Consider the following 23,681-nt stretch of genomic DNA (forward strand, 5'->3'; position numbering starts at 1 on the left):
GTAGGTGAGTGATGGGGGTGTGGTGCATTGAGCAGTGTGTGAGGCTTGTGGTGCAGATGGTGGAATATGGCATTTGCTGAAGCCTTCACTCACATTGACCTGCCATGTGAGGTCATTAACCTTCTTGCGGCATTGGATGGAGGACCTGGGGACCACGCTGTTGGCCGTCATGTAATCAGTTATCTCCTGCCACAGCCTTCTACACGTATGGGCCGATGGCTTCCTGCCGGCTTGCAGGAAGAGGACAGCCTGGCTTCTCTCCACACCCACCACCAGTGACTCCAGAGCCGTATCTGGGAAGCGTGTTGCTCTCTCCCTCTGCTGCCGCTCAGCCATCTTTTCCTCATCAGTTCTGCTTTCAGGTGGCGCTCCAAATGGAATGACAGTGAGGTGCTGTTGCAGCTAAACACCTCCCCTTTAAGTAATGGAGAAAGACTAGGCCAAACATGACTTGGAATTAGTCTGCACCCAATATTGGCCCACCTGTTGAGTGGCAAGCCAATGGGCAGCAGTTTTAGCACTGAGATCAGCATTATAATCATGTAAATGAGCACTGAGCACGAATTTTGCGTGCTACCTAGACCACTTTGAGCCGGTGCAGCTAAATAGCGCTGGGCCATGACACCGTCCGTTTTTAGGCCATATCCAATTTCTAGGCCTCTATTTCTTTAGAATGAGATGTGTGGGTAAAGTGATTGAGGAGAGTCCTTGAAAGCATTAAATGCGCCATCTTGACTCAATGTCAAAAAAAATGAACTGTGGTCCCTTTCCACAACACCGAATGCTGCATGTCTTCTTCAGCACTATTTGAGGTACAGACTTACGATAATTAATTTGTCCTGTGGTACACCCACACCCTCCCCCCCTCTCCTCCAATCGCATAAAACCCAAAGTCTGATCAAAGCATAAACTTCCCTGGTGCAGTCGACAGACTCCCCACAAATACATAAACAATTTGCCTGTAACATTGATTGGTGTACGGATAGCAGGTAAATTGTTGTAACAAATACGGCAACTGTTCCATACATGGGCTACAGGTTTGCTCGTTTCTTCCCCGTTCTCCTCAAGGGGTATGGGGAGAGCGTGGGAATATGGTATTGAGATAGAGGATCAGCCATGATCATATTAAATGGCGGAGCAGGCTTGAAGGGCTGAATGGCCTACTCCTGCTCCTATTTTTCTATGTTTCTAACTGTAAGCGGGACACAGACGTGACCTTCGACCTCCTGGTGAGCTTGCCGGAAAGAGCGCGTTACACCACAAATTCACCGCACCACTGATGTTAATTAGCAGGCGGCCTCAACAGTGTTGCCTGTGCTCTCTCGGCGGGCGGCCACTACCTTTGGCCGGTGCTGTTACCAGCAGGTCTCTGGCATACTTCAATTACTATGTCTTAAGCCCTTTCTGCTTGAATTACTCTGTAGCTTGAACTTGGGCTGTTTCAACTTGGTTTAACCAAATACTTTGGGGGAAAAATTGAGTCACGCCCCCTTTGGGGCGCTAACTTCGCCGCAGCCGAAAGTCACTGGTAGCACCCCAAGAGGGAAGCGGTGTGCTACTGGAAGTGCCCCGCCTCCCTCTTGGGGCGCTGTGAGTCAATATCACGGCACTATGTGCCGCAGGGCCACTATGTGCCGCAGCGGCACTGCGGTACTGCAGGCCTGCCTCCCTGTCTTAAAGGGGAGGGGCCCAGGGCCCAGCTGGGCCACCGGGGATCGGAGTGCCGGCAAAAGAGCCCAGCACGCAAGAGAAGTGCCGGGCTCATGAAGCGCAGTCGGCACTCCGCAGGGGGGCTACAGAGGAGGCCAGGGACGGCAGAGGGGGCACCTCCTCTATAATTTGCGCCGCCCCGGCCACAAGTAGGCCCCCCTGACCCTGTCAGTCATAGCGTCTGGCGGTAAGTCAGGGGGCGCTACCGAAGACCGCGGCCAGGGCGCTGCGCGCGGCGATGACATCATCACCGGTGGTGCAGCGCCACGGGCCACTAACGGTTACCGCCGCTGCTCACCTCCTGCTGAATTTCGTGGGAGGCATTGGCAACGCTGCGCCCAGGCGCTAGTTGCTTTGCGCAAAGCAACCGAATTTTTAGGCCTTTGTCTAACTGGCCAAGCTGTTGTGAGGAGAACAGGACTTACATTTCTTCCTACTCTGACTGCTTGACTGGCCTTATTCTGACGTTACAGAGGGCTGATTTCTTGATCTTTTACTCTGACCTTCCTACTTTTCATTTCCACTTGAGACAAAGACATTGCACTTTTTATTCCTTAAATTTAGTTTAAAAATTTATTTTCCAGGTTTAAATTTTAATGTCCAGCTAAGAAGAGTTAACTAAATCGCATGAGTCCCTTCTAATATGCTAATCAAATTTGATAGACAATAGATCAGAAATTATTGATGGTCAACTTTTACATGTTCCAACCAGGCCAGTGTCTCTATTTATATTTATTTTAACATCTATAGCACTTAAGCCACAGGCAAGCACCATAAATCAGCATTCATGTTCCATTAATAAACCATCTCAGATCGCGCGACCAACTTCCAAACAAAAGTATCTTGTCCATCAGCTTCTTAGCTGGTGACAGTTTTATGGTACCTTATGGCTCCATGTAAAAGCCATCAGGTGGCTATCTGTACGTGTGAGGCAGTCACTGTCCTAGTTTCTTGTAAAGCTGCTTCCCAGAATTCAGTGTTACCCTTCAGTTTCCCAGAATTCATAAAGCCCACTAAGCTACAGCTTCCCAGGAAACATTCAAATAGCAGATGATTAGGATACAGAGGTTAAGAGAATTTGGCCTAGAAATTCTTGAACGCCACAAAAGCTGCCGGTGCCACTGCCAGCAGGTGTTAACAGACGCCGAAAATGGAGTGCAGGCAGGACCGAAAAATTCACGCAAGGGACTAATTAACATTAGCCCAGCGCTAAACACACCGTGCAACGCCGTCCTGTTGGCATTTGTCCCAGCAAGAGACCCCAATGTAGCGTGCCCAAAGCATCATTGTAGAACAGCCTGCTCTGAAAGCGAGGCTGTCATTTTAGAAAGCATTGTTGGTCTCTTAAAGAGGCAATGCCTTCTGAAATGAAAAAAATTAAAAATCATGTAAAAATAAGAAGTTTTTAGCCCTTACAGCTCAACTGCCTTACGAAAAAAAATTAACATTAAAAAGAAGCCCCAAATGGAAGTCCCTTCCGCACCTCAAAAAATGGGAAAAGTGCTTCAGCACTAACACAAATGGCTCAGCAAGCCAGGGAAGGGGCACACAGGGTCTCGCACGCAGCACTCTAGATTTGTGCATGGGGTCAACACTGCAAGAGAGATCCTCTACCCACAGGGGCCAGGAGGCCCTCCAGAAAGAAGAATATCAGACCACATCACCGAGGTCGTCACTGCCAGCAGCGTCGCCCCACGACCTGGCTCCATGCCAGTGGTCAAGGTCAATGAATGCATCTTCAAAAGCCATCTCCTACCAACTGCACCACTAGCCTCACACACTGTTCAATGCACAACTGCTTTGTGGTGGCTTTTATTTCAGCATTGTGGCCAAGAGGACACTGTGATGGTCAGTAACAGAGAGAAGGTAAGGTGTGAGACAAATGTTGAAAGGAGAATTGGGGTTGTGGTCACTGGTACCGCAGGCGGATCATTCCATTCTGGATATCCCGGCCAGAAAGGGGCTGTTTGGGTTGCATCCTTCTTTCTGCTTCCTCCCCATCTGCTTCCTCCTCTTTGGCTTCTTCCTCTTCTGCGAGCGGATGCTGTAAATCTGAAATAAAAGCATAAAATACTCAGCAGGTCAGGCAGCATCTTGACCTCAGACGTGGACTCTGTTTATTTCTTCACAGATGTTGCCTGACCTGCTGAGCATTTCCAGCATTTTCTGTCTTCTCAGAGGCCTTATTTTACCATCCGAGGCCTTGCAAGCATCCAGCAGCACTTCCTACACACTTAAAAAAACTTTTAACATGTGCTGCACTTCAATAAAATCAAACAAATCCAGTCCAAAAGCTGAAATGCAAACTTATCTGAAAGATGTGTGTGTCCCTTTAAGGGGTGCTGACAGCACCTCTGTGAGTCTGTGGAATGCTGGATTTTCATGGTGAGCTTAGGACCCAGCGCTGAACTCAGCGCTAAGGTCCAAGTTTGCCGAGGTGACATTAAGTCGGTGTTGCATGCTGACTGACGTCACCTCTCCCTAATTTAAATGTGCAGGGCCATCGCTCTTACCGGCAAAGCTGCCAGGCCTTGGAAAATGTCAGACACCGCAGGATCTGCCATCAGCTGGCAAATGAGCGGAGGCCGTCCTCTTTTCATTACATTTTGACGGTAATGGGTGGCATAAAGCTCCCGAATTTTTAGCCCATTATAGTGATCTACAAAACTGGCTTTTTAATTATGTCTCTATAATACTCAATTTTTGATCTCTTCTACTGCTTTACTTTATTCTGTTCCTGTCTTACGCATGTTGAATGTCATTATTGCATTTTGTTATTAAGTAGAGACGGATTTAGAAACGGTATTTTTGTACTGTCTTAACGTAACACAATAAGTTGTCAAACATCATACCAGATGACAATGTGATGTACTTCTATGTTCCATCAGCAGCATAGTAAAAACCTGAGATTGAAGGTTAGAGTAAATCAGTGATGATTACCAGTAATAGCTTTATTATGTTTGGGTATGTTTGCTATGGATGGGACCAAATAATATGAGCCTTGTATAAGAAAATAATTCTGAAAATTATACTGAATAGTCTATTCTGAATGTCTTGGCAAGTGGTGATTATTTTTCATTTTTGCAGTCAGATAAATAATATGAAAATGAATTCTCTGAGAGAAGGTCAAGAGGTGATATGACTGTTTTAGGATTCTAAAGAGAATACAAAATGTAGACCATGACAAACTGTTTCACCTTGTCCAGAACAGCAGAACCCAAGCACACGACCTGCACTTGAAGGGTTCTACGGAAACAGTATTTCAGTGAGTGAATGGTCAATCTGTGAAACAGGCTCCCTAGAGAGATGGTGGAAGCAGTTAGTACTGATCAATTGAAATGCAAATTAGATAGATTTCATTCAGAAAATAACATTTTGGGATACAGTATATCAATAGTTTGAGACACATGTGGTGAGTGTAGCAGGCTTGAGAGGAACAGGTGAATTTGGGCCTATGGTTGCCAAAGCTCTCCATCACTGGGGTTTTTCTTGCATCATATCTGGGTCTGTTGTAGGCTAATTGATAGAGATTGATTGCTATGATTAGTCAACAACTCTATTATCCTTGTATCATGCATCTACCATCTGCCCAGAATGGTAGAAGGTGAACTAGATGGATCTTGGTCTTTTATTGTCTGGCAATTCCTTTACTCATATAAATGTCCCTTTGCGGAAACGGTAGCATATTGGTTATGTTACTGGACTAGTAATCCAGAGGCCTGGACTAATGATCCGAAGATGTGAGTTCAAATCCCATCACGGCAGCTGGAAAATTTCAATTCAGTTAATTAAATAAATCTGGAATAAAAAGCTAGTATCAGTAATGGTGACCATGAAACTATCAGATTGTCGTAAAAACCCATCTGGTTCACTAATGTCCTTTAGGGAAGGAAATCTGCCATCCTTACCTGGTCTGGCCTATATGTGACTCCAGACCCACAGCAATGTGATTGACTCTTAATTGCCCTCTGAAATGGCCTAGCAAGCCACGCAGTTGTAAAAAAACTGCTACGAGAAACAATAAGAATAAAACCGGACGGACCACTCAGCATTGACCTTGGCACCGGCTACGGACATGACAACGGCACACCCAGTCCAGTCGACCCTGCAAAGTCCTCCTCACCAACATCTGGGGACTTGTGCCAAAATTGGGAGAGCTGTCCCACAGACTAGTCAAGCAACAGCCTGACATAGTCATACTCACAGAATCATACCTTTTAGACAATGTCACAAACTCATCCATCACCATCACTGGGTATGTCCTGTCCCACCGGCAGGACAGACCCACCAGGGGTGGTGGCACAGTGGTATACAGTTGGGAAGGAGTGGCCCTAGGATCAGGTCTAGCATGGGCAACGAAACCTCCTGCTGATTACCACCTACCGCCTTCCCTCAGCTGATGAATAAATACTCCTCCATGTTGAACACCACTTGGAAGAAGCACTGAGAGTAGCAAGGGCCCAGATTGTACTCTGGGTGGGGGATTTCAATGTCCATCACCAAGAGTGGCTCGGTAGCACCACTACTGACTGAGCTGGCTGAGTTCTGAAGGATACAGCTCCCAGACTGGGCCTGCAGCAGGTGGTGAGAGAACCAAACACGAGGGAAAAACATACTTGACCTCGTCCTCACCAATCTACCTGTCACAGATGTATCTGTCCATGGCAGCATTGGTAGCAGTGACCACCGCACAGTCATTGTGGAGACAAAGGCCCGTCTTCACACTGAGGACACACCCTCCATCGTGTTGTGTGGCACTACCACCGTGTTAAATGGGATATATTCAGAACAGATCTAGCAGCTCAAAATTGGGCACCCATGATGTGCTGTGGGCCATTAGCAGCAGCAGAATTGTTTTCCACCACAATCTGTAACCTCATCGCCTGGCATATCCCTCACTCTACCATTACCATCAAGCCAGGGGACCAACACTAGTTCAATAAGGTGTATAAAAGAGCATGCCAGGGGCAGCACCCGGCGTACCTAAAAATGAGGTGCCAACCTGAGGAAGCTGCAACACAGGTCTACGTGCATGCTAATAAGAACATAAGAAGTAGGAGCAGGAGTAGGTCATACGGCCCCTCGGGCCTGCTCCGCCATTCAATAGGATCATGGCTGATCCGAATCTAGACTCACGTCCACTTCCCTGCCCTCTCCCCGTAACCTCTAATTCCCTTGTCTGCTAGGAAACTGTCTATCTCTGTTTTAAATTTATTTAATGTTGCAGCTTCCACAGCTCTCTGGGGTAGCAAATTCCATAGATTTACTACCCTCTGAGTGAAGAAGTTTCTCCTCATCTCAGTTTTGAAAGGACAGCCCCTTATTCTAAGATTATGTCCCCTAGTTCTAGTCTCACCCATCAGTGGAAACATCCTCACCGCATCCACCCGATCAAGACCCCTCACAATCTTATATGTTTCGATAAGATCGCCTCTCATTCTTCTGAACTCCAATGAGTAGAGGCCCAACCTACTCAACCTTTCCTCATACGTCAACCCCCTCATCTCCGGAATCAACCGAGTGAACCTTCTCTGAACCGCCTCGAGAGCAAGTATATCTTTTCTTAAATATGGAAACCAAAACTGCACGCAGTATTCCAGGTGTGGCATCACCAATACCCTGTATAACTGCAGCAAGACCTCCCTGTTTTTATACTCCATCCCCCTTGCAATAAAAGCCAAGATTCCATTGGCCTTCCTGATCACCTGCTGCACCTGCATACTAACTTTTTGTGTTTCATGCACCAGGACCCCCAGATCCCTTTGTACTGTAGCACTTTGCAGTTTCTCTCCATTTAGATAATAACTTGCTCTTTGATTTTTTTCTGCCAAAGTGCATAACCTCACACTTTCCAATATTATATTCCATCTGCCAAATCTCTGCCCACTCACTTAGCCTGTCTATGTCCTTTTGCAAGTTTTTTATGTCCTCCTCACTCACTGCTTTCCCTCCCATCTTTGTATCGTCGGCAAACTTGGATACGTTGCACTTGGTCCCTTCCTCCAAATCGTTAATATAGATTGTAAAGAGTTGGGGTCCCAGCACTGACCCCTGCGGAACACCACTAGTTACTGATTGCCATCCTGAGAATCCTAATAAGCGTAAGCAGCATGCTATAGACAGAGCTAAGCGATGCCACAATCAACGGATCAGATCAAAGCTCTGCAGTCCTGCCATATCCAGTCGTGAGTGGTGGTGGACCATTAAACAACTAACAGTAGGAGGAGGCTCCATGAATATCCCCATCCTCAATGATGGTGGAGCCCAGCACGTGAGTGCAAAAGACAAAGCTGAAGCGTTTGCAACCATCTTCAGCCAGAAGTGCTGAGTGGATGATACATATCAGCCTCCTCCTGAGGTCCCCACCATCACAAGCCAGTCTTCAGCCAATTTGATTCACTCCACGTGATATCAAGAAACGGTTGAGCACAATGGATACAGCAAAGGCTACGGGCCCCGACAACATCTCAGCTGTTGTGCTGAAGACTTGTGCTCCAGAACTAGCCACGCCTCTAGCCAAGCTGTTCCAGTCCAGCTAAAACCCTGGCATCTATCCAACCATGTGGAAAACTGCCCAGGAATGTCCTGTCCACAAAAAGCAGGACAAATCCAATCTGGCCAGTTACCGCCCCATCAGTCTACTCTCAAATATCAGCAAAGTAATGGAAGGGGTCGTCGACAGTGCTATCAAGCGGCACTTACTCACCAATAACCTGCTCACTGATGCCCAGTTTGGGTTCCTCCAGGGCCACTCGGCTCTAGACCTCCTTACATGGACAAAGGAGCTGAATTCCAGAGATGAGGTGAGAGTGACTGCCCTTGACATCAAGGCAGCATTTGACCGAGTGTGGCATCAGGGAGCCCTATTAAAACTGAAGTCAATGGGAATCAGGGGAAAAACTCTCCACTGGCTGGAGTCATACCTAGCACAAAGGAAGATGGTTGTGGTGGTTGGAGGTCAATCATCACAGCCCCAGGACATCGTTGCAGGAGTTCCTCAGGGCCAACCATCTTCAGCTGCTTCATCAATGACCTTCCCTCCATCATAAGGCCAAAAGTGGGGATGTTTGCTGATTGCTGCACAGTGTTCAGTGCCATTCGCAACTCCTCAGATAATGAAGCAGTCCATGCCCGCATGTAATAAGACCTGGACGACGTTCAGGCTTGGGCTGATAAGTGGCAGGTAACATTTGCACCACACAAATGCCAGGCAATGACTATCTCTAACAAGTGAGAGCCTAACCACCACCCCTTGACATTCAACGGCATTACCATTGCCGAATCCCCCACCATCAATATCCTGGGGGTCACCATTGACCAGAAACTTAACTGGACCAGCCACATAAATACTGTGGCAACAAGAGCAGGTCAAAGGCTGGGCATTCTGCGGCGAGTGTCTCACCTCCTGACTCCCCAAAGCCTTTCCACCATCTACAAGGCACAAGTCAGGAGTGTGATGGAATACTCTCCACATGCCTGGATGAGTGCAGCTCCAACAACACTCAAGAAGCTCGACACCATCCAAGACAAAGCAGCCCACTTGATTGGCACCCCATCCACCACCTTAAACATTCACTCCCTCCACCACTGGCAGTGTGTACCATCTACAAGATGCACTGCAGCAACTCGCCAAGGCTTCTTTGGCAGCACCTCCCAAACCCATGACCTCTACCACCTAGAAAGGGCAGCAGGCGCATGGGAACACCACCACCTCCAAGTTCCCCTCCAAGTCGCACACCATCCTGACTTGGAAGTATATTGCCGTTCCTTCATCATCGCTGGGTCAAAATCCTGGAACTCCCTCCCTAACAGCACTGTGGGAGCACCTTCACCACGCAGCCTGCAGCGGTTCAAGAAGGAAGCTCACCACCACCTTCTCATGGGCAACTAGGGATGGGCAATAAATGCTGGCCTTGCCAGCAACGCCCACATCCCATGAACGAATAAAAAAAAAATAGTGCTTCTACATGCCGATTCATGCCTATACTACTGGGCAGGTCCAGCACTGTGCACTACCTCCAGTATTTCCACTGAAAATGGCATTGAATCATTATAGAACCCCGATTTGAATATTTCTGTGAGCTTACTGCCAGCTTTCAGCAGGTGGCAGGGCTGCAATAGCAACGACATGAACAAAATGGCAGCAGGCAGGAACGGGGCGCTAAGTACAGCACCATAATATTTGGGCTGCTATCATCTCATTCCTACTGGGTGGAGTGAATATATGTGCTCTGTTACATTGATTAAATGTTACAATCTTCCAGTGTAACCTTAGATCAGCACCCTTCAGTATACATTAAATTGTTAGGGAAAAATAGATTCAGAATTGTTTTTACGTGTTTAAATGCAATTTCTGTATTACTAATATTATTTGTTCACCAATATATATTTTTATACAGCAGTGATTTTTTTTTAATTTGAAACTCCCAGTATCAATGCATTATAGTTGAATATCTTTATATTTTCTCAGACAAAAGCATGTGCATAATATAGCATCTTGTTAAGTTTTAGACAGTTCATGAAAATGTTTCAGGCTTCACAATCTGATTGGATTTTATAATATACCCTTTCAGGGATCTACAATGAGGCACCTCTGTCAACCTTTACTCTATTCACAGCTCTGGCAGCTGTTTGAAACAAAAGAAGCTACATTTAAGTAATCAAAATATCTCTATTGCTTGGCCATTTACAGTTCCTTATCAAGACATAGAAAAAATGTTAATTTTAGAAGATTTATTTTATGACCTGTAATTACTGTCATTAAGAAAGCTCTGGAGACTAACATGGAGCTTTGACTGAAATTTAGCTTGACATATTCCATAATTAATGCTGAATTAACATGCTACATTATGTGCCGGATAAAATTATTTTCCTTGCAGCTAGAACTGCAATCAAAGTATGAACTCTTAATGGTTATACTGGCTAGCAAGTAAGGTTTAACAAAACTGGGAATCAAAAAATGTGTATTCATTTGAAAGCAATAAAATGTAAAATATAATTTTCTTTTAATTCAGAAATGTCCTTTGTTTTAGCAAGAATTGCAAAGATTCATAAAATAGCAACTTCCAGTCTTTAATTATAATGAAAAACAAAAGGTTTATAATTACACCAGAGAATTTTATTAACTGCACAATTTATTGCAGTTCATTATTTCAAAAGACGTGTTTGCAGTAATGTGCTATGCATAAACAACATAATAAAGTACAACATAATATATACTTTTTTTTTACATTTAAAGCAGATACATAAAGATAATAAACTTTGCATAATTTGCTCCAGGCTAAAATCACAATTGGCAACAGCAGTCATATTTGTTTATGTAAAACTTTCTGAATGCAATAAGTGGAATTAGCCCCATGCATTACAAATAATAGGAAAGTTCCATCTCTACAAATTCCACCTCTGATATTAATTGATTGGTCTAATTTCAAATCTGCATGAGTTCCAAATGTGAGTTCAAATGAAAGACTCTTATTCAAAATTCAGTTTTTACTCTTAACATTGCAAGTTCTTTATTTCCAACTAATCTTATGCTGCATTTATAATTGTTAGTTCTCAAGCCTACCTAAAAATAGCTGTTGCTAAATTATATTTATGTTAGCTATGCATTAGCTGCTTGAACACATTATATAATTTGCAATACTTTAAGAACATGTATTAAATGGCTTTAAAATGGTGTTGCATGTATGTCTGATAACTCGCACCAAAATCTTTTTCTTTTGTCTTAGATGTTTTTTTTTCAAGAGTTAAGCAAAGATAATAGGGTTCCTTTGGCTGAGTGAGAGATTTTACCTCATAATAATGTTTTAACTGGAATGCCGAAGAAAAGACAATGGCCTGTATTTTCCGATCGCAGGCCTCCCGCGGGCGGAGGCCTGCGATCTGGAAAGATCTACGCCCTTACCTGAGGGCTCCCGGGACGCACACATTTCCACTCCTGGGCCTCTCCAAATGCGCAGGGCCCACGTTGCCCAGAGGCGCATGTAGTTTGCAGCGCCCCTGGGATCACGTGGGCCATGGGGAGCCAATCAAAGAAGGGAATCTCCCTTCATACACTTGACAGGAAGCCCTTTCAAATATATGAATGGAGATCACCCCAAAAACATAGTAAAACTTTAAATAATTTTTTTTTAAATTACATTTTTAAAATGACTTGAAATTACAATAAATTAAGTATTTTAAACAAAAATTTAATTTTTTGAAAAAAGTAATTAAAGTTTTTTACGGGGCTAAAAATAAACTTACCTTTTTTTAAAGTATTTTAAAATGATAAATCAGTGAAATTTTTTTTTTTTACTTTTTTCATCTCTTATCCTGGTAAAACCAGGCCAGGTGTAAGAATTGTAAGGGTTTTCTGCGGGCGGAGGGTCTCCAAAAAGCGGAACTATCCGCCCGCGGAGGCCCTTCTCCAGGGCAGCCGGAGGATTTGTCAAGACCATTCTTGACAGATCGGAAATGCCGATTTTCAGCGCATGCGCTGTGCATGCCTGAAACCGGCATTTCCGATGTCCCTACGGGTGGGTACACAGCGAGTACCCACCCGTAGGGATCAGAATATCTGGGCCAATAGGGCCAAAATTCCAGTAAGCCTGCCCCACCAGCGCAAGTAAGGCAGAACAGAACCCATAGCTGCCCAATTGAAGGATGCCAACCTCATTGCAAATTGCGGGAAGAGGGTCATTAGTTTGCTTGGGGCAGGCCCCTCTAATTTGCCCTAAAAGGATCTTTCCGGTCTGGAGAGACCAGCAGTGAAAGATCTTTAGCACCAATGGAAGCCATAACTCTGGCAGCTTGTTAAGTCACTTCAGAAAGTCGTTGCATATAAGTGTCGGCTTCCCTTCCCAAATGACATCAGTAAACCAGTTGTGTTTTTTTTACGAGAATCCAGAAAGTTTCGGGTGCCAAACTACAAATTACTAGATTTATTTAATTCAATTTGACAACTTGCTATGGTGGTATTTGAACTCATAGTCACTGAATTGCTAGTCCAGTACCATATACTACCATAACAATTGTAGTTGGTGAAAAAGAGAGCTTTGATTAGTCTGTTAATTTTTTCTATTCAGGTACAAAAATATGAAGAGAGATTAACAAAACTTAGTATTCAATTGAATCAAACATTGAACAAGAACCAGGAAAACATCGAAGATTTGGTTACAAAAGATGAGCAACTGATTATACATGAAAAGGAGATCATTGTCCTACAACAGAAGCTCCAAGACAATGTAGAGGAGGTACAGTAGTGATAGCACTGTATAGCCTTATAGTGTATATAATTCAGTGAATAGTTCTGTATATCCTATGAAGCTATAGAATCAATATTATTCTATCAGTAACTCGATAGTCTTCTTGCTCTTACTATACGCCAATGAATACTAGAGTGCAGAGAACCACTTTCTTCAAAGCAAGATACCAGCATTTTTTTATATTTCAATAAAAGTGTATGGGGGGAATTCTGTACTCTCAAGAGAAGCGCAGGTTAGAGATAATTGTAGCCAAGATGCACTGACCCTCATTCTCTGCAAGAGTAGCACCCTGCTGTGAGCGCTGGATCACGGAATTATGCTTTATGTGCTGTCTTAACATAATTTACTTTAAAACACAGTTATTGAGGTGAGCTGGAGACTCCATTTCCTCCTTTTCCTCATCTGCATGCTGTCCCTGGGTGACATCACCAATATGCACAGGGTCAGCTTTCATAGGTATGCTGGCAACACTCAGCTCTATCTCTCCATCACTTTCATAGACCACACAATGTCCTCTGTGCTGTCAGGCAGCCTACCTAATATTAAGTAATGGAGGATCCAGTATTCCTCCGGAAAACTAAAGCCATCTTATATAGCTACCTCCAAAAATGCTGCCTTCCTACCACTGACTCATTCGCTACTCCTTACTGCTCACTCAAGCTGAATCAGAATGTATGAAACCTCAGTGTTCTGTTTGATCCAGAGCTCAGTTTCAAACTTCTTATCCTATCCAGTATGAAAGCTGCTTACCTCTGTTAGGAATATGAATTTTGTAATATTATAGACAAAGGCTGTAGTTCTGCATCTATATGCCAAGCATGAGTTCAATACACAGTCAAACATTTGAAGGTTAAATGAACAGATATACTCACAGCCAACATCGAGATTCCGTAAGATACGGCCATGGAAGAGCACGTTAAAGTCAGTTGAGAACAACTGTCTATCTCTTCTTCCAACTTCTTCCCCTTTCTGATATCTTCCCACCTGTGGTTATGATCTCACTTCATTTATACTGTTTGTAGACTGCGCTAATCTATAGGCCTTTGCATTCATAACCTTTTACCTACTTTCAGTGTCAGTCCCTTTAAGATTCTCCAGGCCTGCTAATTATAATGGTCCCAAAATTGCTCAGAAAGCATTGATGTTTGGGTTAGCAAGACATAAAAACCTTATAAACATGTGCCAGCTGGTCTCAAAGAATGCTGTAATTGATCTTTGTACAGACATAATGTCAATTGCTTTTGCAGTCTTTCAGTCATTGGCCTAGAAATTCGTGGCCGCCACAAAAGCTGCCGGTGCCACCGCAGCCGGGGGTTAACGGCCGCCGAAAATGGTGGCACTAACATGACCAAAAAATTGGCACTAGGGACTAATTATCATTAGCCCAGCGCTCTCTCCTCTCTCTCTTAGGTAGTCCCACAGAACCGAGGATGACTTGCTTCCACGCTAAAAATGAGTTCTCAGGTGACTGATGAGTCCAATGCAGGTCCTACAGGCTCTGTCACAGGTGCTTCAGAGACATGGACCATGTACAGCAGGCACCTCAAAGCCCAGCGCTAAACTCACAATGCAACACCGTCCTGGGGGCATTGGTCCTGCCTGCAGGTTGCAATGTGGCATGCCCAAGCGGCATTGATGCTTCAACAACCTCTGAAAGCGAGGCTGTGATTTCGCAAAGCATTGTGGGATTCTTAAAAGGCCTTCTGAAATGATAAAAATAAAAATGATGCAAAAATATGCAGTTTTTATTTCTTACAGCTCAACTGCCTTCTGAAAAAAATTAAGGTAAGGGGCATCCAGGGTCTTGCATGCAGCACTCCAGCTTTGTGCAAGGGGTCAACACTACAAGAGAGATCTTCTACCCACAGGGGCCAGGAGGTCCTCCAGAAAGAAGGATGTGGGACCAGATCACTGAGGCCGTCACTGCCAGCAGTGTTGTCCCCTCGACCTGGCTCCAGTGCTCAAAGAAGCTTCATGACCTCAGACCAGTGGTCAAGGTCAGTGAATGCATCTTCAAAAGCCGTCTCCTACTAACTGCACCACTAGCCTCACACACTTCTCAATGCACAACTGCTCCCCCTCCCCGCCCGCCCAATCACTCATCTACCAACAATCTGCACCAATCACGAGGCACACCTCCCATTCCGAGCTTCACCTCACCCCCTTGCAGGAGACAGTGCTGGCCATTCTTGGCAGAAGCATGGCTGAGCCCTTGGCCAGCGTCAGGGCTGAAAGGATACAATAGAGTCATATAGAGTTAAACAGCACAGAAAGAGGCCCTTCGGCCCATCGCGTCCGCGCCGGCCATCAAGCCCTGTCTAATCTCATCCCATTTTCCAGCATTTGGTCCGTAGCCTTGTATGCTATGGAATTTCAAGTGCTCATCCAAATGCTTCTTGAATGTTGTGAGGGTTCCTGCCTCTACCACCCTTTCAGGCAGTGAGTTCCAGATTCCAACCACCCTCTGGGTGAAAAGGTTTTTCCTCAAATCCCCTCTAAACCTCCTGCCCCTTACCTTGAATCTATGCCCCTTGTTATTGACCCCTCTACTAAGGGGAAAAGTTCCTTTCTATCTACCCTATCTATGCCCCTCATAATTTTGTATACCTCAATCAGGTCCCCCCTCAGCCTTCTCTGCTCCAAGGAAAACAACCCCAGCCTGTCCAGTCTTTCTTCATAGCTGAAGCGCTCCAGCCCAGGTAACATCCTGGTAAAACTCCTCTGCACCCTCTCCAAAGCAATCACATCCTTCCTATAGTGTGGCGACCAGAACTGCACACAGTACTCCAGCTGTGGCCTTACCAGCGTTTTGTACAGCTCCATCATAACCTCCCTGCTCTTATATTCTGTGCCTCGGCTAATGAAGGCAAGTATCCCATATGCCTTTTTAACCACCTTATCCACCTGTTCTGCTGCCTTCAGGGATCTATGTACATGCACACCGAGGCCCCTCTGATCCTCTGTCTTTCCTAGGGTCTTACCATTCATTGTGTATTCCCTTGCCTTGTTAGTCCGTCCAAAATGCATCACCTCACACTTTTCAGGGTTAAATTCCATTTGCCACTGTTCCACCCATCTGACCAACCCATCTATATCGTCCTGTAGCCTGAGGCTTCCCGCCTCGCTATTTACAACCCCACCAATTTTCGTGTCATCTGCGAACTTACTGATCATACCTTTTACATTCACATCCAAATCATTAATGTAGACCACAAACAGCAAGGGACCCAGCACCGATCCCTGCGGTACCCCACTGGACACAGGCTTCCAGTCACAAAAACAACCTTCCACCATCACCCTCTGCCTTCTGCTGGTATCCTCATACATTATTCTCCTTCTCGCATGCACCTCTTGCTTTCCTGCCCTCCCCTCACCACAATTCCACCCTTGTGCCTTCCTCATTTCACACACAGAAATGCAGCCTGGACAGCCAGTGGGTGACCATGAAGAGGGAGAGGAGAGTGAAGAAGAAGAAACAGAAACACCGTCACTCGATTTGACCCTCCCAGCCACCAGCTCCTCAAGGTCGACCAGCAAGGCCATTTGCAGTGCCCCCCACTGAATGCCAGCAGCCTTCCACCAGCCATGCTACAGCCGCTGGGGTAGCACTACGTGACATCAGTAGGATAGGCAAAGGCACACAAAAAACAATCATTAAGGGAATGCATAAGGGTGATGAGTTGATTTCTTGATGTCATATTGGATGGATAGATGTATAAAGTTGGATTGGAAAGTTTGTTTTGTGGTGGCTTTTATTTCAGCCAAGAGGATGCTGTGATGGTCATTAACAGAGGTAAGGTAAGGTGTGGGACAAATTTTGAAAGGGGAATTAGGTTGTGGTCACTGGTACCGCAGGCGGATCATTCCATTCCGGATACCCCGGCCAGAAAGGGGCTGTCTGGGTTGGATCCTTCCTTCTGCGTCTTCCTCTTCTGCTTCTTCCTCTTCCCTCTGCGAGCGGATGCTGTAAATCTGAAATAAAAGCATAAAATGCTGGAAATAGTCAATAGGTCAGGCAGCATCTCAACCTGAGACGTGAACTCTGTTTCTCCCTCCACAGATGTTGCCTGACCTGCTGAGTATTTCCAGCATTTTCTGTCTTCTCAGAGGCCTTGCTTTGCCATCTGAGGCCTTTTAAAAAAAAATAAAAAAATTATTCATTGATGGGATGTGGGCGTCGCTGGCTAGGCCTGCATTTAGTGCCCATCCCTAATTGCCCTTGAGAAGATGGTGGTGAGCCGCCTTCTTGAACCGCTGCAGTCCATATGGTGTAGGTACACCCACAATGCTGTTAGGAAGGGAGTTCCAGGATTTTGACGCAGCGACAGTGAAGGAACGGCGATACAGGTCCAAGTCAGGATGGTGTGTGGCTTGGAGGGGAACTTGTAGGTGGTGATGTTCCCATGCGTCTGCTGCCCTTGTCCTTCTAAGTGGTAGAGGTCATGGGTTTGGAAGGTGCTGTTGAAGGAGCTTTGGCGAGTTGCTGCAGTGCATCTTGTAGATGGTACACACTGCAGCCACAGTGCGCCGGTGGTGGAGGGAGTGAATGTTGAAGGTGGTGGATGGAGTGCCAATCAAGCGGGCTGCTTTATCCTGAATGGTGTCGAGCTTCTTGAGTGTTGTTGGAGCTGTACTCGTCCAGGCAAGTGGAGAGTATTCCATCACACTCCTGACTTGTGCCTTGTAGATGGTGGAAAGGCTTTGGGGAGTCAGGAGGTGAGACACTCGCCGCAGAATTCCCAGCCTCTGGCCGGCTCTTGTAGCCACAGTATTTATATGGCTGGTCCAGTTCAGTTTCTGATCAATGGTAACCCCCAGGATGTTGATAGTGGGGGATTCAGCGATGGGAATGCCATTGAATGTCAAGGGGAGATGGATAGAGTCTCGCTTGTTGGAGATGGTCATTGCCTGGCACTTGTGTGGTGCGAATGTTACTTGCCACTTGTCAGCCCAAGTCTGAATGTTGTCCAGGTCTTGCTGCATATGGACACGGACTGCGTCAGTATCTGACAAGTCTCGAATGGTGCTGAACAGTGTGCAATCATCAGCGAACATCCCCACTCCTGACCTTATGATGGAGGGAAGGTCATTGATGAAACAGCTGAAGATGGTTGGGCCTAGGACACTGCCCTGAGGAACTCCTGCAGTGATGTCATGTGATTGAGATGAATGACCTCCAACAACCACAGCCAACTTCCTTTGTGCTAGGTATGATTCCAACCAATGGAGAGTTTTCCCCTTGATTCCCATTGACTTCAGTTTTGCTAGGGCTCCTTGATGCCACACTCGATCAAATGCTGCCTTGATGTCAAGGGCAGTCACTCTCACCTCACCTCTTGAGTTCACCTCTTTTGTCCATGTTTGGACCAAGGCTGTAATGAGGTCAGGAGCTGAGTGGCCCTGGCGGAACCCAAACTGGGCGTCAGTTAGCAGGTTGTTGCTGAGTAAGTGCCGCTTGATAGCACTGTCGATGACACCTTCCATCACTTTGCTGATGATTGAGAGTAGACTGATGGGACGGTAATTGGCCGGGTCGGATTTGTCCTGCTTTTTGTAGACAGGACATACTTGGGCAATTTTCCACATTGCCGGGTAGATGCCAGTGTTGTAGCTGTACTGGAACAGCTTGGCTAGGGGCGCAGATAGCATCTAGCAGCACTCCCTGCACCCTTAAAAAACTTTTAACATGTTTTGCATCAAGCCACTACCTCAATAAAATTTTAAAAATCCAGTCCAAAGGTTAAATGCAAACTTGCCTGAAAGATGTATGTGTCCCTTTAAGAGGTGCTGACAGCGTTTTTGTCAGTCTGCCGAATGCTGTGATTTCCTGGTGAGCTTAGGACCCAGTGCAGAACTCAGCGCTAAGGTCCAAGTTCACTGACGTGACATTAAGTCAGCATGCACGTCACCCTCTCTTAATTTACATTTCCAGGGCTGATGCTGCTATCGAAAGCACTAAGGCCCTCACCAAAATGGTGGCCGCCATTTTTAGACCAGATCGTGGCGAAAACTCGTAAGTGGGCCAATTTCTAGGCCGTAGATTTTTCAACTATGAAGTTTAATATAAAATGGAAATGAATATAAATGAATTATTTTCATACATGATGGATTTCTTTACTAACTCTTAATCTTGATCTCTAACTTCTTCACAACATCACCACCCTACACACCTACCTCACCCCCACTACTGCCATAACCCTTATCCACACTTTTGTCAGCTCCAGTCTTATTTCTCCAAAAACCTACTTGCCAGCCTCCTGATCTTAACTCTCCACAAACTCCCTAAACTCTGTCACCTATCCTATCCCACACTATATCTTACCTACCCATCACTGCCATCCTTGTTGACCTATGCTGGCTCCCTGTCTCCTAATGCTTCAAAATTTAAATCCTCATCAATAAATCCTTTCATGGCCTCTACAGTCTCATCCAGCCTTACGTTCCCTTCCAAGGGGGTTGCATTTTAAAAGTAAGGAGGTCTTGCTGCAATTATATAGGGCTTTGGCGAGACCACACCTCAAGTACTGTGTACAGTTTTGGTCTCCTTACCTAAGGAACGATATACTTGCCGTAGAGACGGTGCAACAAAGGTTCATTAGATTGATTCCTGGGATGAGAGGGCTGTCCTATGATGAGAGATTGAGTAGAATGGGCCTATATTCTCTGGAGTTTTGAAGAATGAGAGGTGATCTCATTGAAACATATAAAATTCTTAGAGGGCTTGACAGGGTAGATGCTGGGAGGTTGTTTCCCCTGGCTGGAGAGTCTAGAACTAGGGGTCATAATCTCAGGATAAGGGGTCGGCCATTTAGGACTTACATGAGGAGAAATTTCTTCTCAGAGGGTGGTGAATCTTTGGAATTCTCTACCCCAGAGAGCTGTGGATGCTCAGTTGATGAATATATTCAAGTCTGAGATCGATAGATTTTTGGGCGCTACGGGAATCAAGGATTATGGGGATAGGGCAGGAAAGTGGAGTTGATGTAAAGGTTCAGCCATGATCTTATTAAATGGTGGAGCAGGCTCGATGGGTCTTATGGCTCACTCTGCTCCTATTTCTTATGCTCTTGGTCCTCTAACTCTGGCCTTCTAATCTAACTCTGGCCTTCTAATCTAACTCTGGCCTTCTAATCTAACTCTAGAGCTCCCAAGTAGAACCCCTTCACCTATCTGTTCTTGCTCTACCTTTAAAAGCCTCCTGAAAACCCATTTCTTCAACCAAACCTTTCTTAACTCCCCCACAGAGGCTCAATGTCTGTTCTCCCATGAAGTGCCTTGGGACATTCTTCTATGTTAAAGGCACTATATAAATGCAAGCTGTTGTTCTAGTCTGTGCTGTTTGCTGGGAGACAGAAATACCGAGAGAAACAGTACAAGTAAAAACATTGGCACAGGCACGATGGGCCGAATGGCCTCCTTCTGTGCTGTAAATTTCTATAATGCTCACTCAAGAAACCTAGTTTAGCAAATGATTGTTAACTCTGCTTCTAAGCTTCTGTATACAAGTGAGACCATGATCCTCTACCTTTCATGTAGCAGCCTGCATTTTCATGGTGTGCTGCATTCAGATTAACCCTCGGCTTGAGTATACGTTAAGCTGACAGAAACAAAAGCCGTTTATTATCTATGGCAATCGAGCAACTTCAATCATATCAAGAAAGGAACAGGTTTTACAGATATTACTCTTAGAAAATTAAGAGGGTTCCATCTCATCGTAGAGTTCAAAACACTCAGTAAATTCCTCAATAGAGAAAAGCCCACAATGATAACACTACATTAAGTCATTCAGATATTGTGCCCAGGCAACAGGATTACCACAAACAACCTTAAAATACCTACTTGACATTATCATGTAATCTGGTTGCTGCAAGTATCTCATGTTAAACTTTCATCAGTACAGCATGCTCCATTTCAGCCTTTTCTCAAACACAGCGGTGTAGAAACTCGTTTGCGTTTTGCCCAGATTTTGGGATGAAATCAGCGTGCAATCTCTGGCCTCTATTCGTTCACCTATTCTAGTGCTCCTATGAGGTGATTCCTCTGTCAAAGGAGCCTGGGAGGTGGAATGCTGCTGATCATCCATTGAAGGCAGTTGAGATGGCCATGGTGGGTGACCTCGAGCAGCCCTGTCCCTTACACCAAGCACCTCATCTGCTTATTTCGAACTGTGCAACATTGCCCAACTGCAGTCTTACCTCAACCTTGTTGCCAGTGAAACCCATATATATGGTTTTGTTATCTCCAAACTCAACTTCTGAAACATTTTCCTTGCTTGCCTCCCATCCTGCATAAACATCAATAAACGCCAATTGGCGCAAACTCAGTTGTGCAGATCATGCCCTGCACTAAGTCCCACTCACCCATCACTGACATCCTCACTGACCTAGACAAGCTCCCTGCCCCCAGCACATTAAAGTAAAATTCTTGTCCTTGTCTATAAAAGTCCTCAATAGCTTTGCCCCATCCTATCTCTGTAATCTCCTCCAGCCCTCTTTCCCTGCCCAACTGCTCAGTTCATCTAATTCTGGGCTTCTGGTCATCTCCTCTCCACTTGGCCAAACATTGGTATTAATCCTACTCTTTGGAACTCCCTCCCTAAACCTCTGTACCTCTCTCTCCACCTTTAAAAATCTTCTCAAATATATTTCTCCTACTCTCTCCCATCCTGGCTCAACATCCATTTTCCTTATACCTATTTGCATTTATATAGCATATTTATATTAAAGGTGCTATATAAATGCAAATTGTTTCTCAGAATTCCAGTCAGCAACGAGAGCAGTGTGATTAACTCTCTGATATTTTCAAACGTTAGTACAAAGCAAGTTGGTGCATTTATGGACAGAAAACACAATGGTTGCCTTCTACGCCGATAAATAAGTAGAACCCATTCTTGACACATTTTCCCACAGGTGTCTGAACGATGGGGTGACACTTATGGCAAATCATTTAGCTTAAACAGGCAATTTAACAGTACACACTTGCAACTGTCTGCCAGTCATAAGAAATAGGAGCAGGAGTAGGTCATTTGGCCCTTCGAGCCTGCTCCTTCACTTAATAAGATCATGGCTGATCTTCTATCTCAACTTCACCTTCCCACACTATCCCCATATCCCTTGATTCCCTTAATATCCAAAAATCTATCACTCTCTGTCTTGAATATATTCAACAACTGAGCATCCACAGTCCTCTGAGGTAGAGAATTCCAAAGATTCACAACTGTTTGAGTGAAGAAATTGTCCACACCCACAAGCTGAACATCCATGCCAATATGGCCACAAAATCTTCCAAACCTAGGGCTTCCTGTCAACCTCTGCACATTACTGCAAATCCTTTATATCACTAGTTAATTACCTAGTCCCTTGATGTTTTCTAATGGATTGAGAACAAGTCAGCTTAAATGCTAGATGGTTTTTCTTTTCCTTGGATGTTCGTTTTGTCTGTTCCGCCATTTATCTTGAACACTAGTGTATCGCAGAAAATCAGAGCTGAGACACCAAAGGTTATTCTGCTAACTCTGTGTTGGCCTTACAAGCCATGGTTCTTGGTTATTCTAGTAATCTAACTTCCTGAAAGGAGGTACCACAACTGTCAGACCAGTTATAGATTAGTGAGAGAGAACAACTTGGCTAAACCAAAGCATGTATCATCAGTTGCTCACCAATGCTCAGTTTGGGTTCCGCCAGGACCACTCGGCTCTAGCCTGCATTGCAGCCTTGGTCCAAACATGGACAAAAGAGCTGAATTCCAGAGGTGAGGTGAGAGTGACTGCACTTGACATCAAAGCAGCATTTGATCGAGTGTGGCATCAAGGAGCCCTAGCCAATGGGAATCAGGGAAAATTCTCCACTGGCTAGAGTCATAGCTAGCACAAAGGAAGATGGTTGTGGCTGTTGGAGGTCAATCATCTCAGCCCCAGGACATTGCTGCAGGAGTTCCTCAGGGCAGTGTCCTAGGCCCAACCATGTCCAGTTGCTTCATCAATGACCATCCCTTCATCATAAGGTCAGTAGTGGGAATGTTTGCTGATGATTACACAGTGTTCAGTTCCATTTGCAACTTCTCAGATAATGAAGCAGTCCGTGCCTGCACACAGCAAGACTTGGACGATATTCAGGCTCAGGTTGATAAGTGGCAAGTAACATTCGCGCCACACAAGTGCTAGGCAATGATCATCTCCAACGAGAGAGAGTTTACCCACTGCCCCTTGAGATTCAATGGCATTACCATCGGCGAATCCCCCACCATCAACATTCTGGGGGTCACCATTGACCAGAAACATAACTTGCCCATATAAGTGTAGCTCCAACAGCACTCAAGAAGCTCGACACCATCCAGGACAAAGCAGCCCTCATGATTGGCACCCCATCCACCACCTTAAACATTCACTCCCACCACCACCGATGCACCATGACCACAGTGTGTACCATCTACAAGATGCACTGCAGCAAGTCACCAAGGTTTCTTCGACAGCGCCTCCGAAAACCGCAACCTCTACCACCTAGAAGGACAAGGGCAGCAGGCACTTGGGAACACCACCACCTCCAAGTTCCCCTCCAAGTCACACACCATCCTGACTTGGAAGTATATTGCCATTCCTTCATCGTCGCTGGGTCAAAGCCCTGGAACTCCCTCCCAAACAGCACCATGGGAGTACCTTCACCACACAAACTGCAGCGGTTCAAGAAGGCGGCTCACCACTACCTTCCCAAGGGCAATTAGGGATGG

The 23,681-nt window shown here is 45.4% G+C and overlaps 1 protein-coding gene across 1 annotated transcript in view; it reads left to right on the forward strand.

Moving 5' to 3' along the window:
- Nucleotides 1-23,681, forward strand: part of LOC147115004 (uncharacterized) — an 869,491-nt gene that overhangs the window by 662,704 nt on the left and 183,106 nt on the right. The window contains exon 26 of the mRNA XM_085993202.1: nucleotides 12,777-12,944. Coding sequence (XP_085849328.1) covers nucleotides 12,777-12,944 — 168 coding nt within the window. The remainder of the gene's footprint in view (nucleotides 1-12,776; nucleotides 12,945-23,681) is intronic.

The sequence above is a fragment of the Somniosus microcephalus genome, chromosome 7 (assembly GCF_052327205.1).
Source record: "Somniosus microcephalus isolate GS21.2 chromosome 7, FLI_Smic_1.0, whole genome shotgun sequence".
NCBI classification, from domain to species: domain Eukaryota; kingdom Metazoa; phylum Chordata; class Chondrichthyes; order Squaliformes; family Somniosidae; genus Somniosus; species Somniosus microcephalus.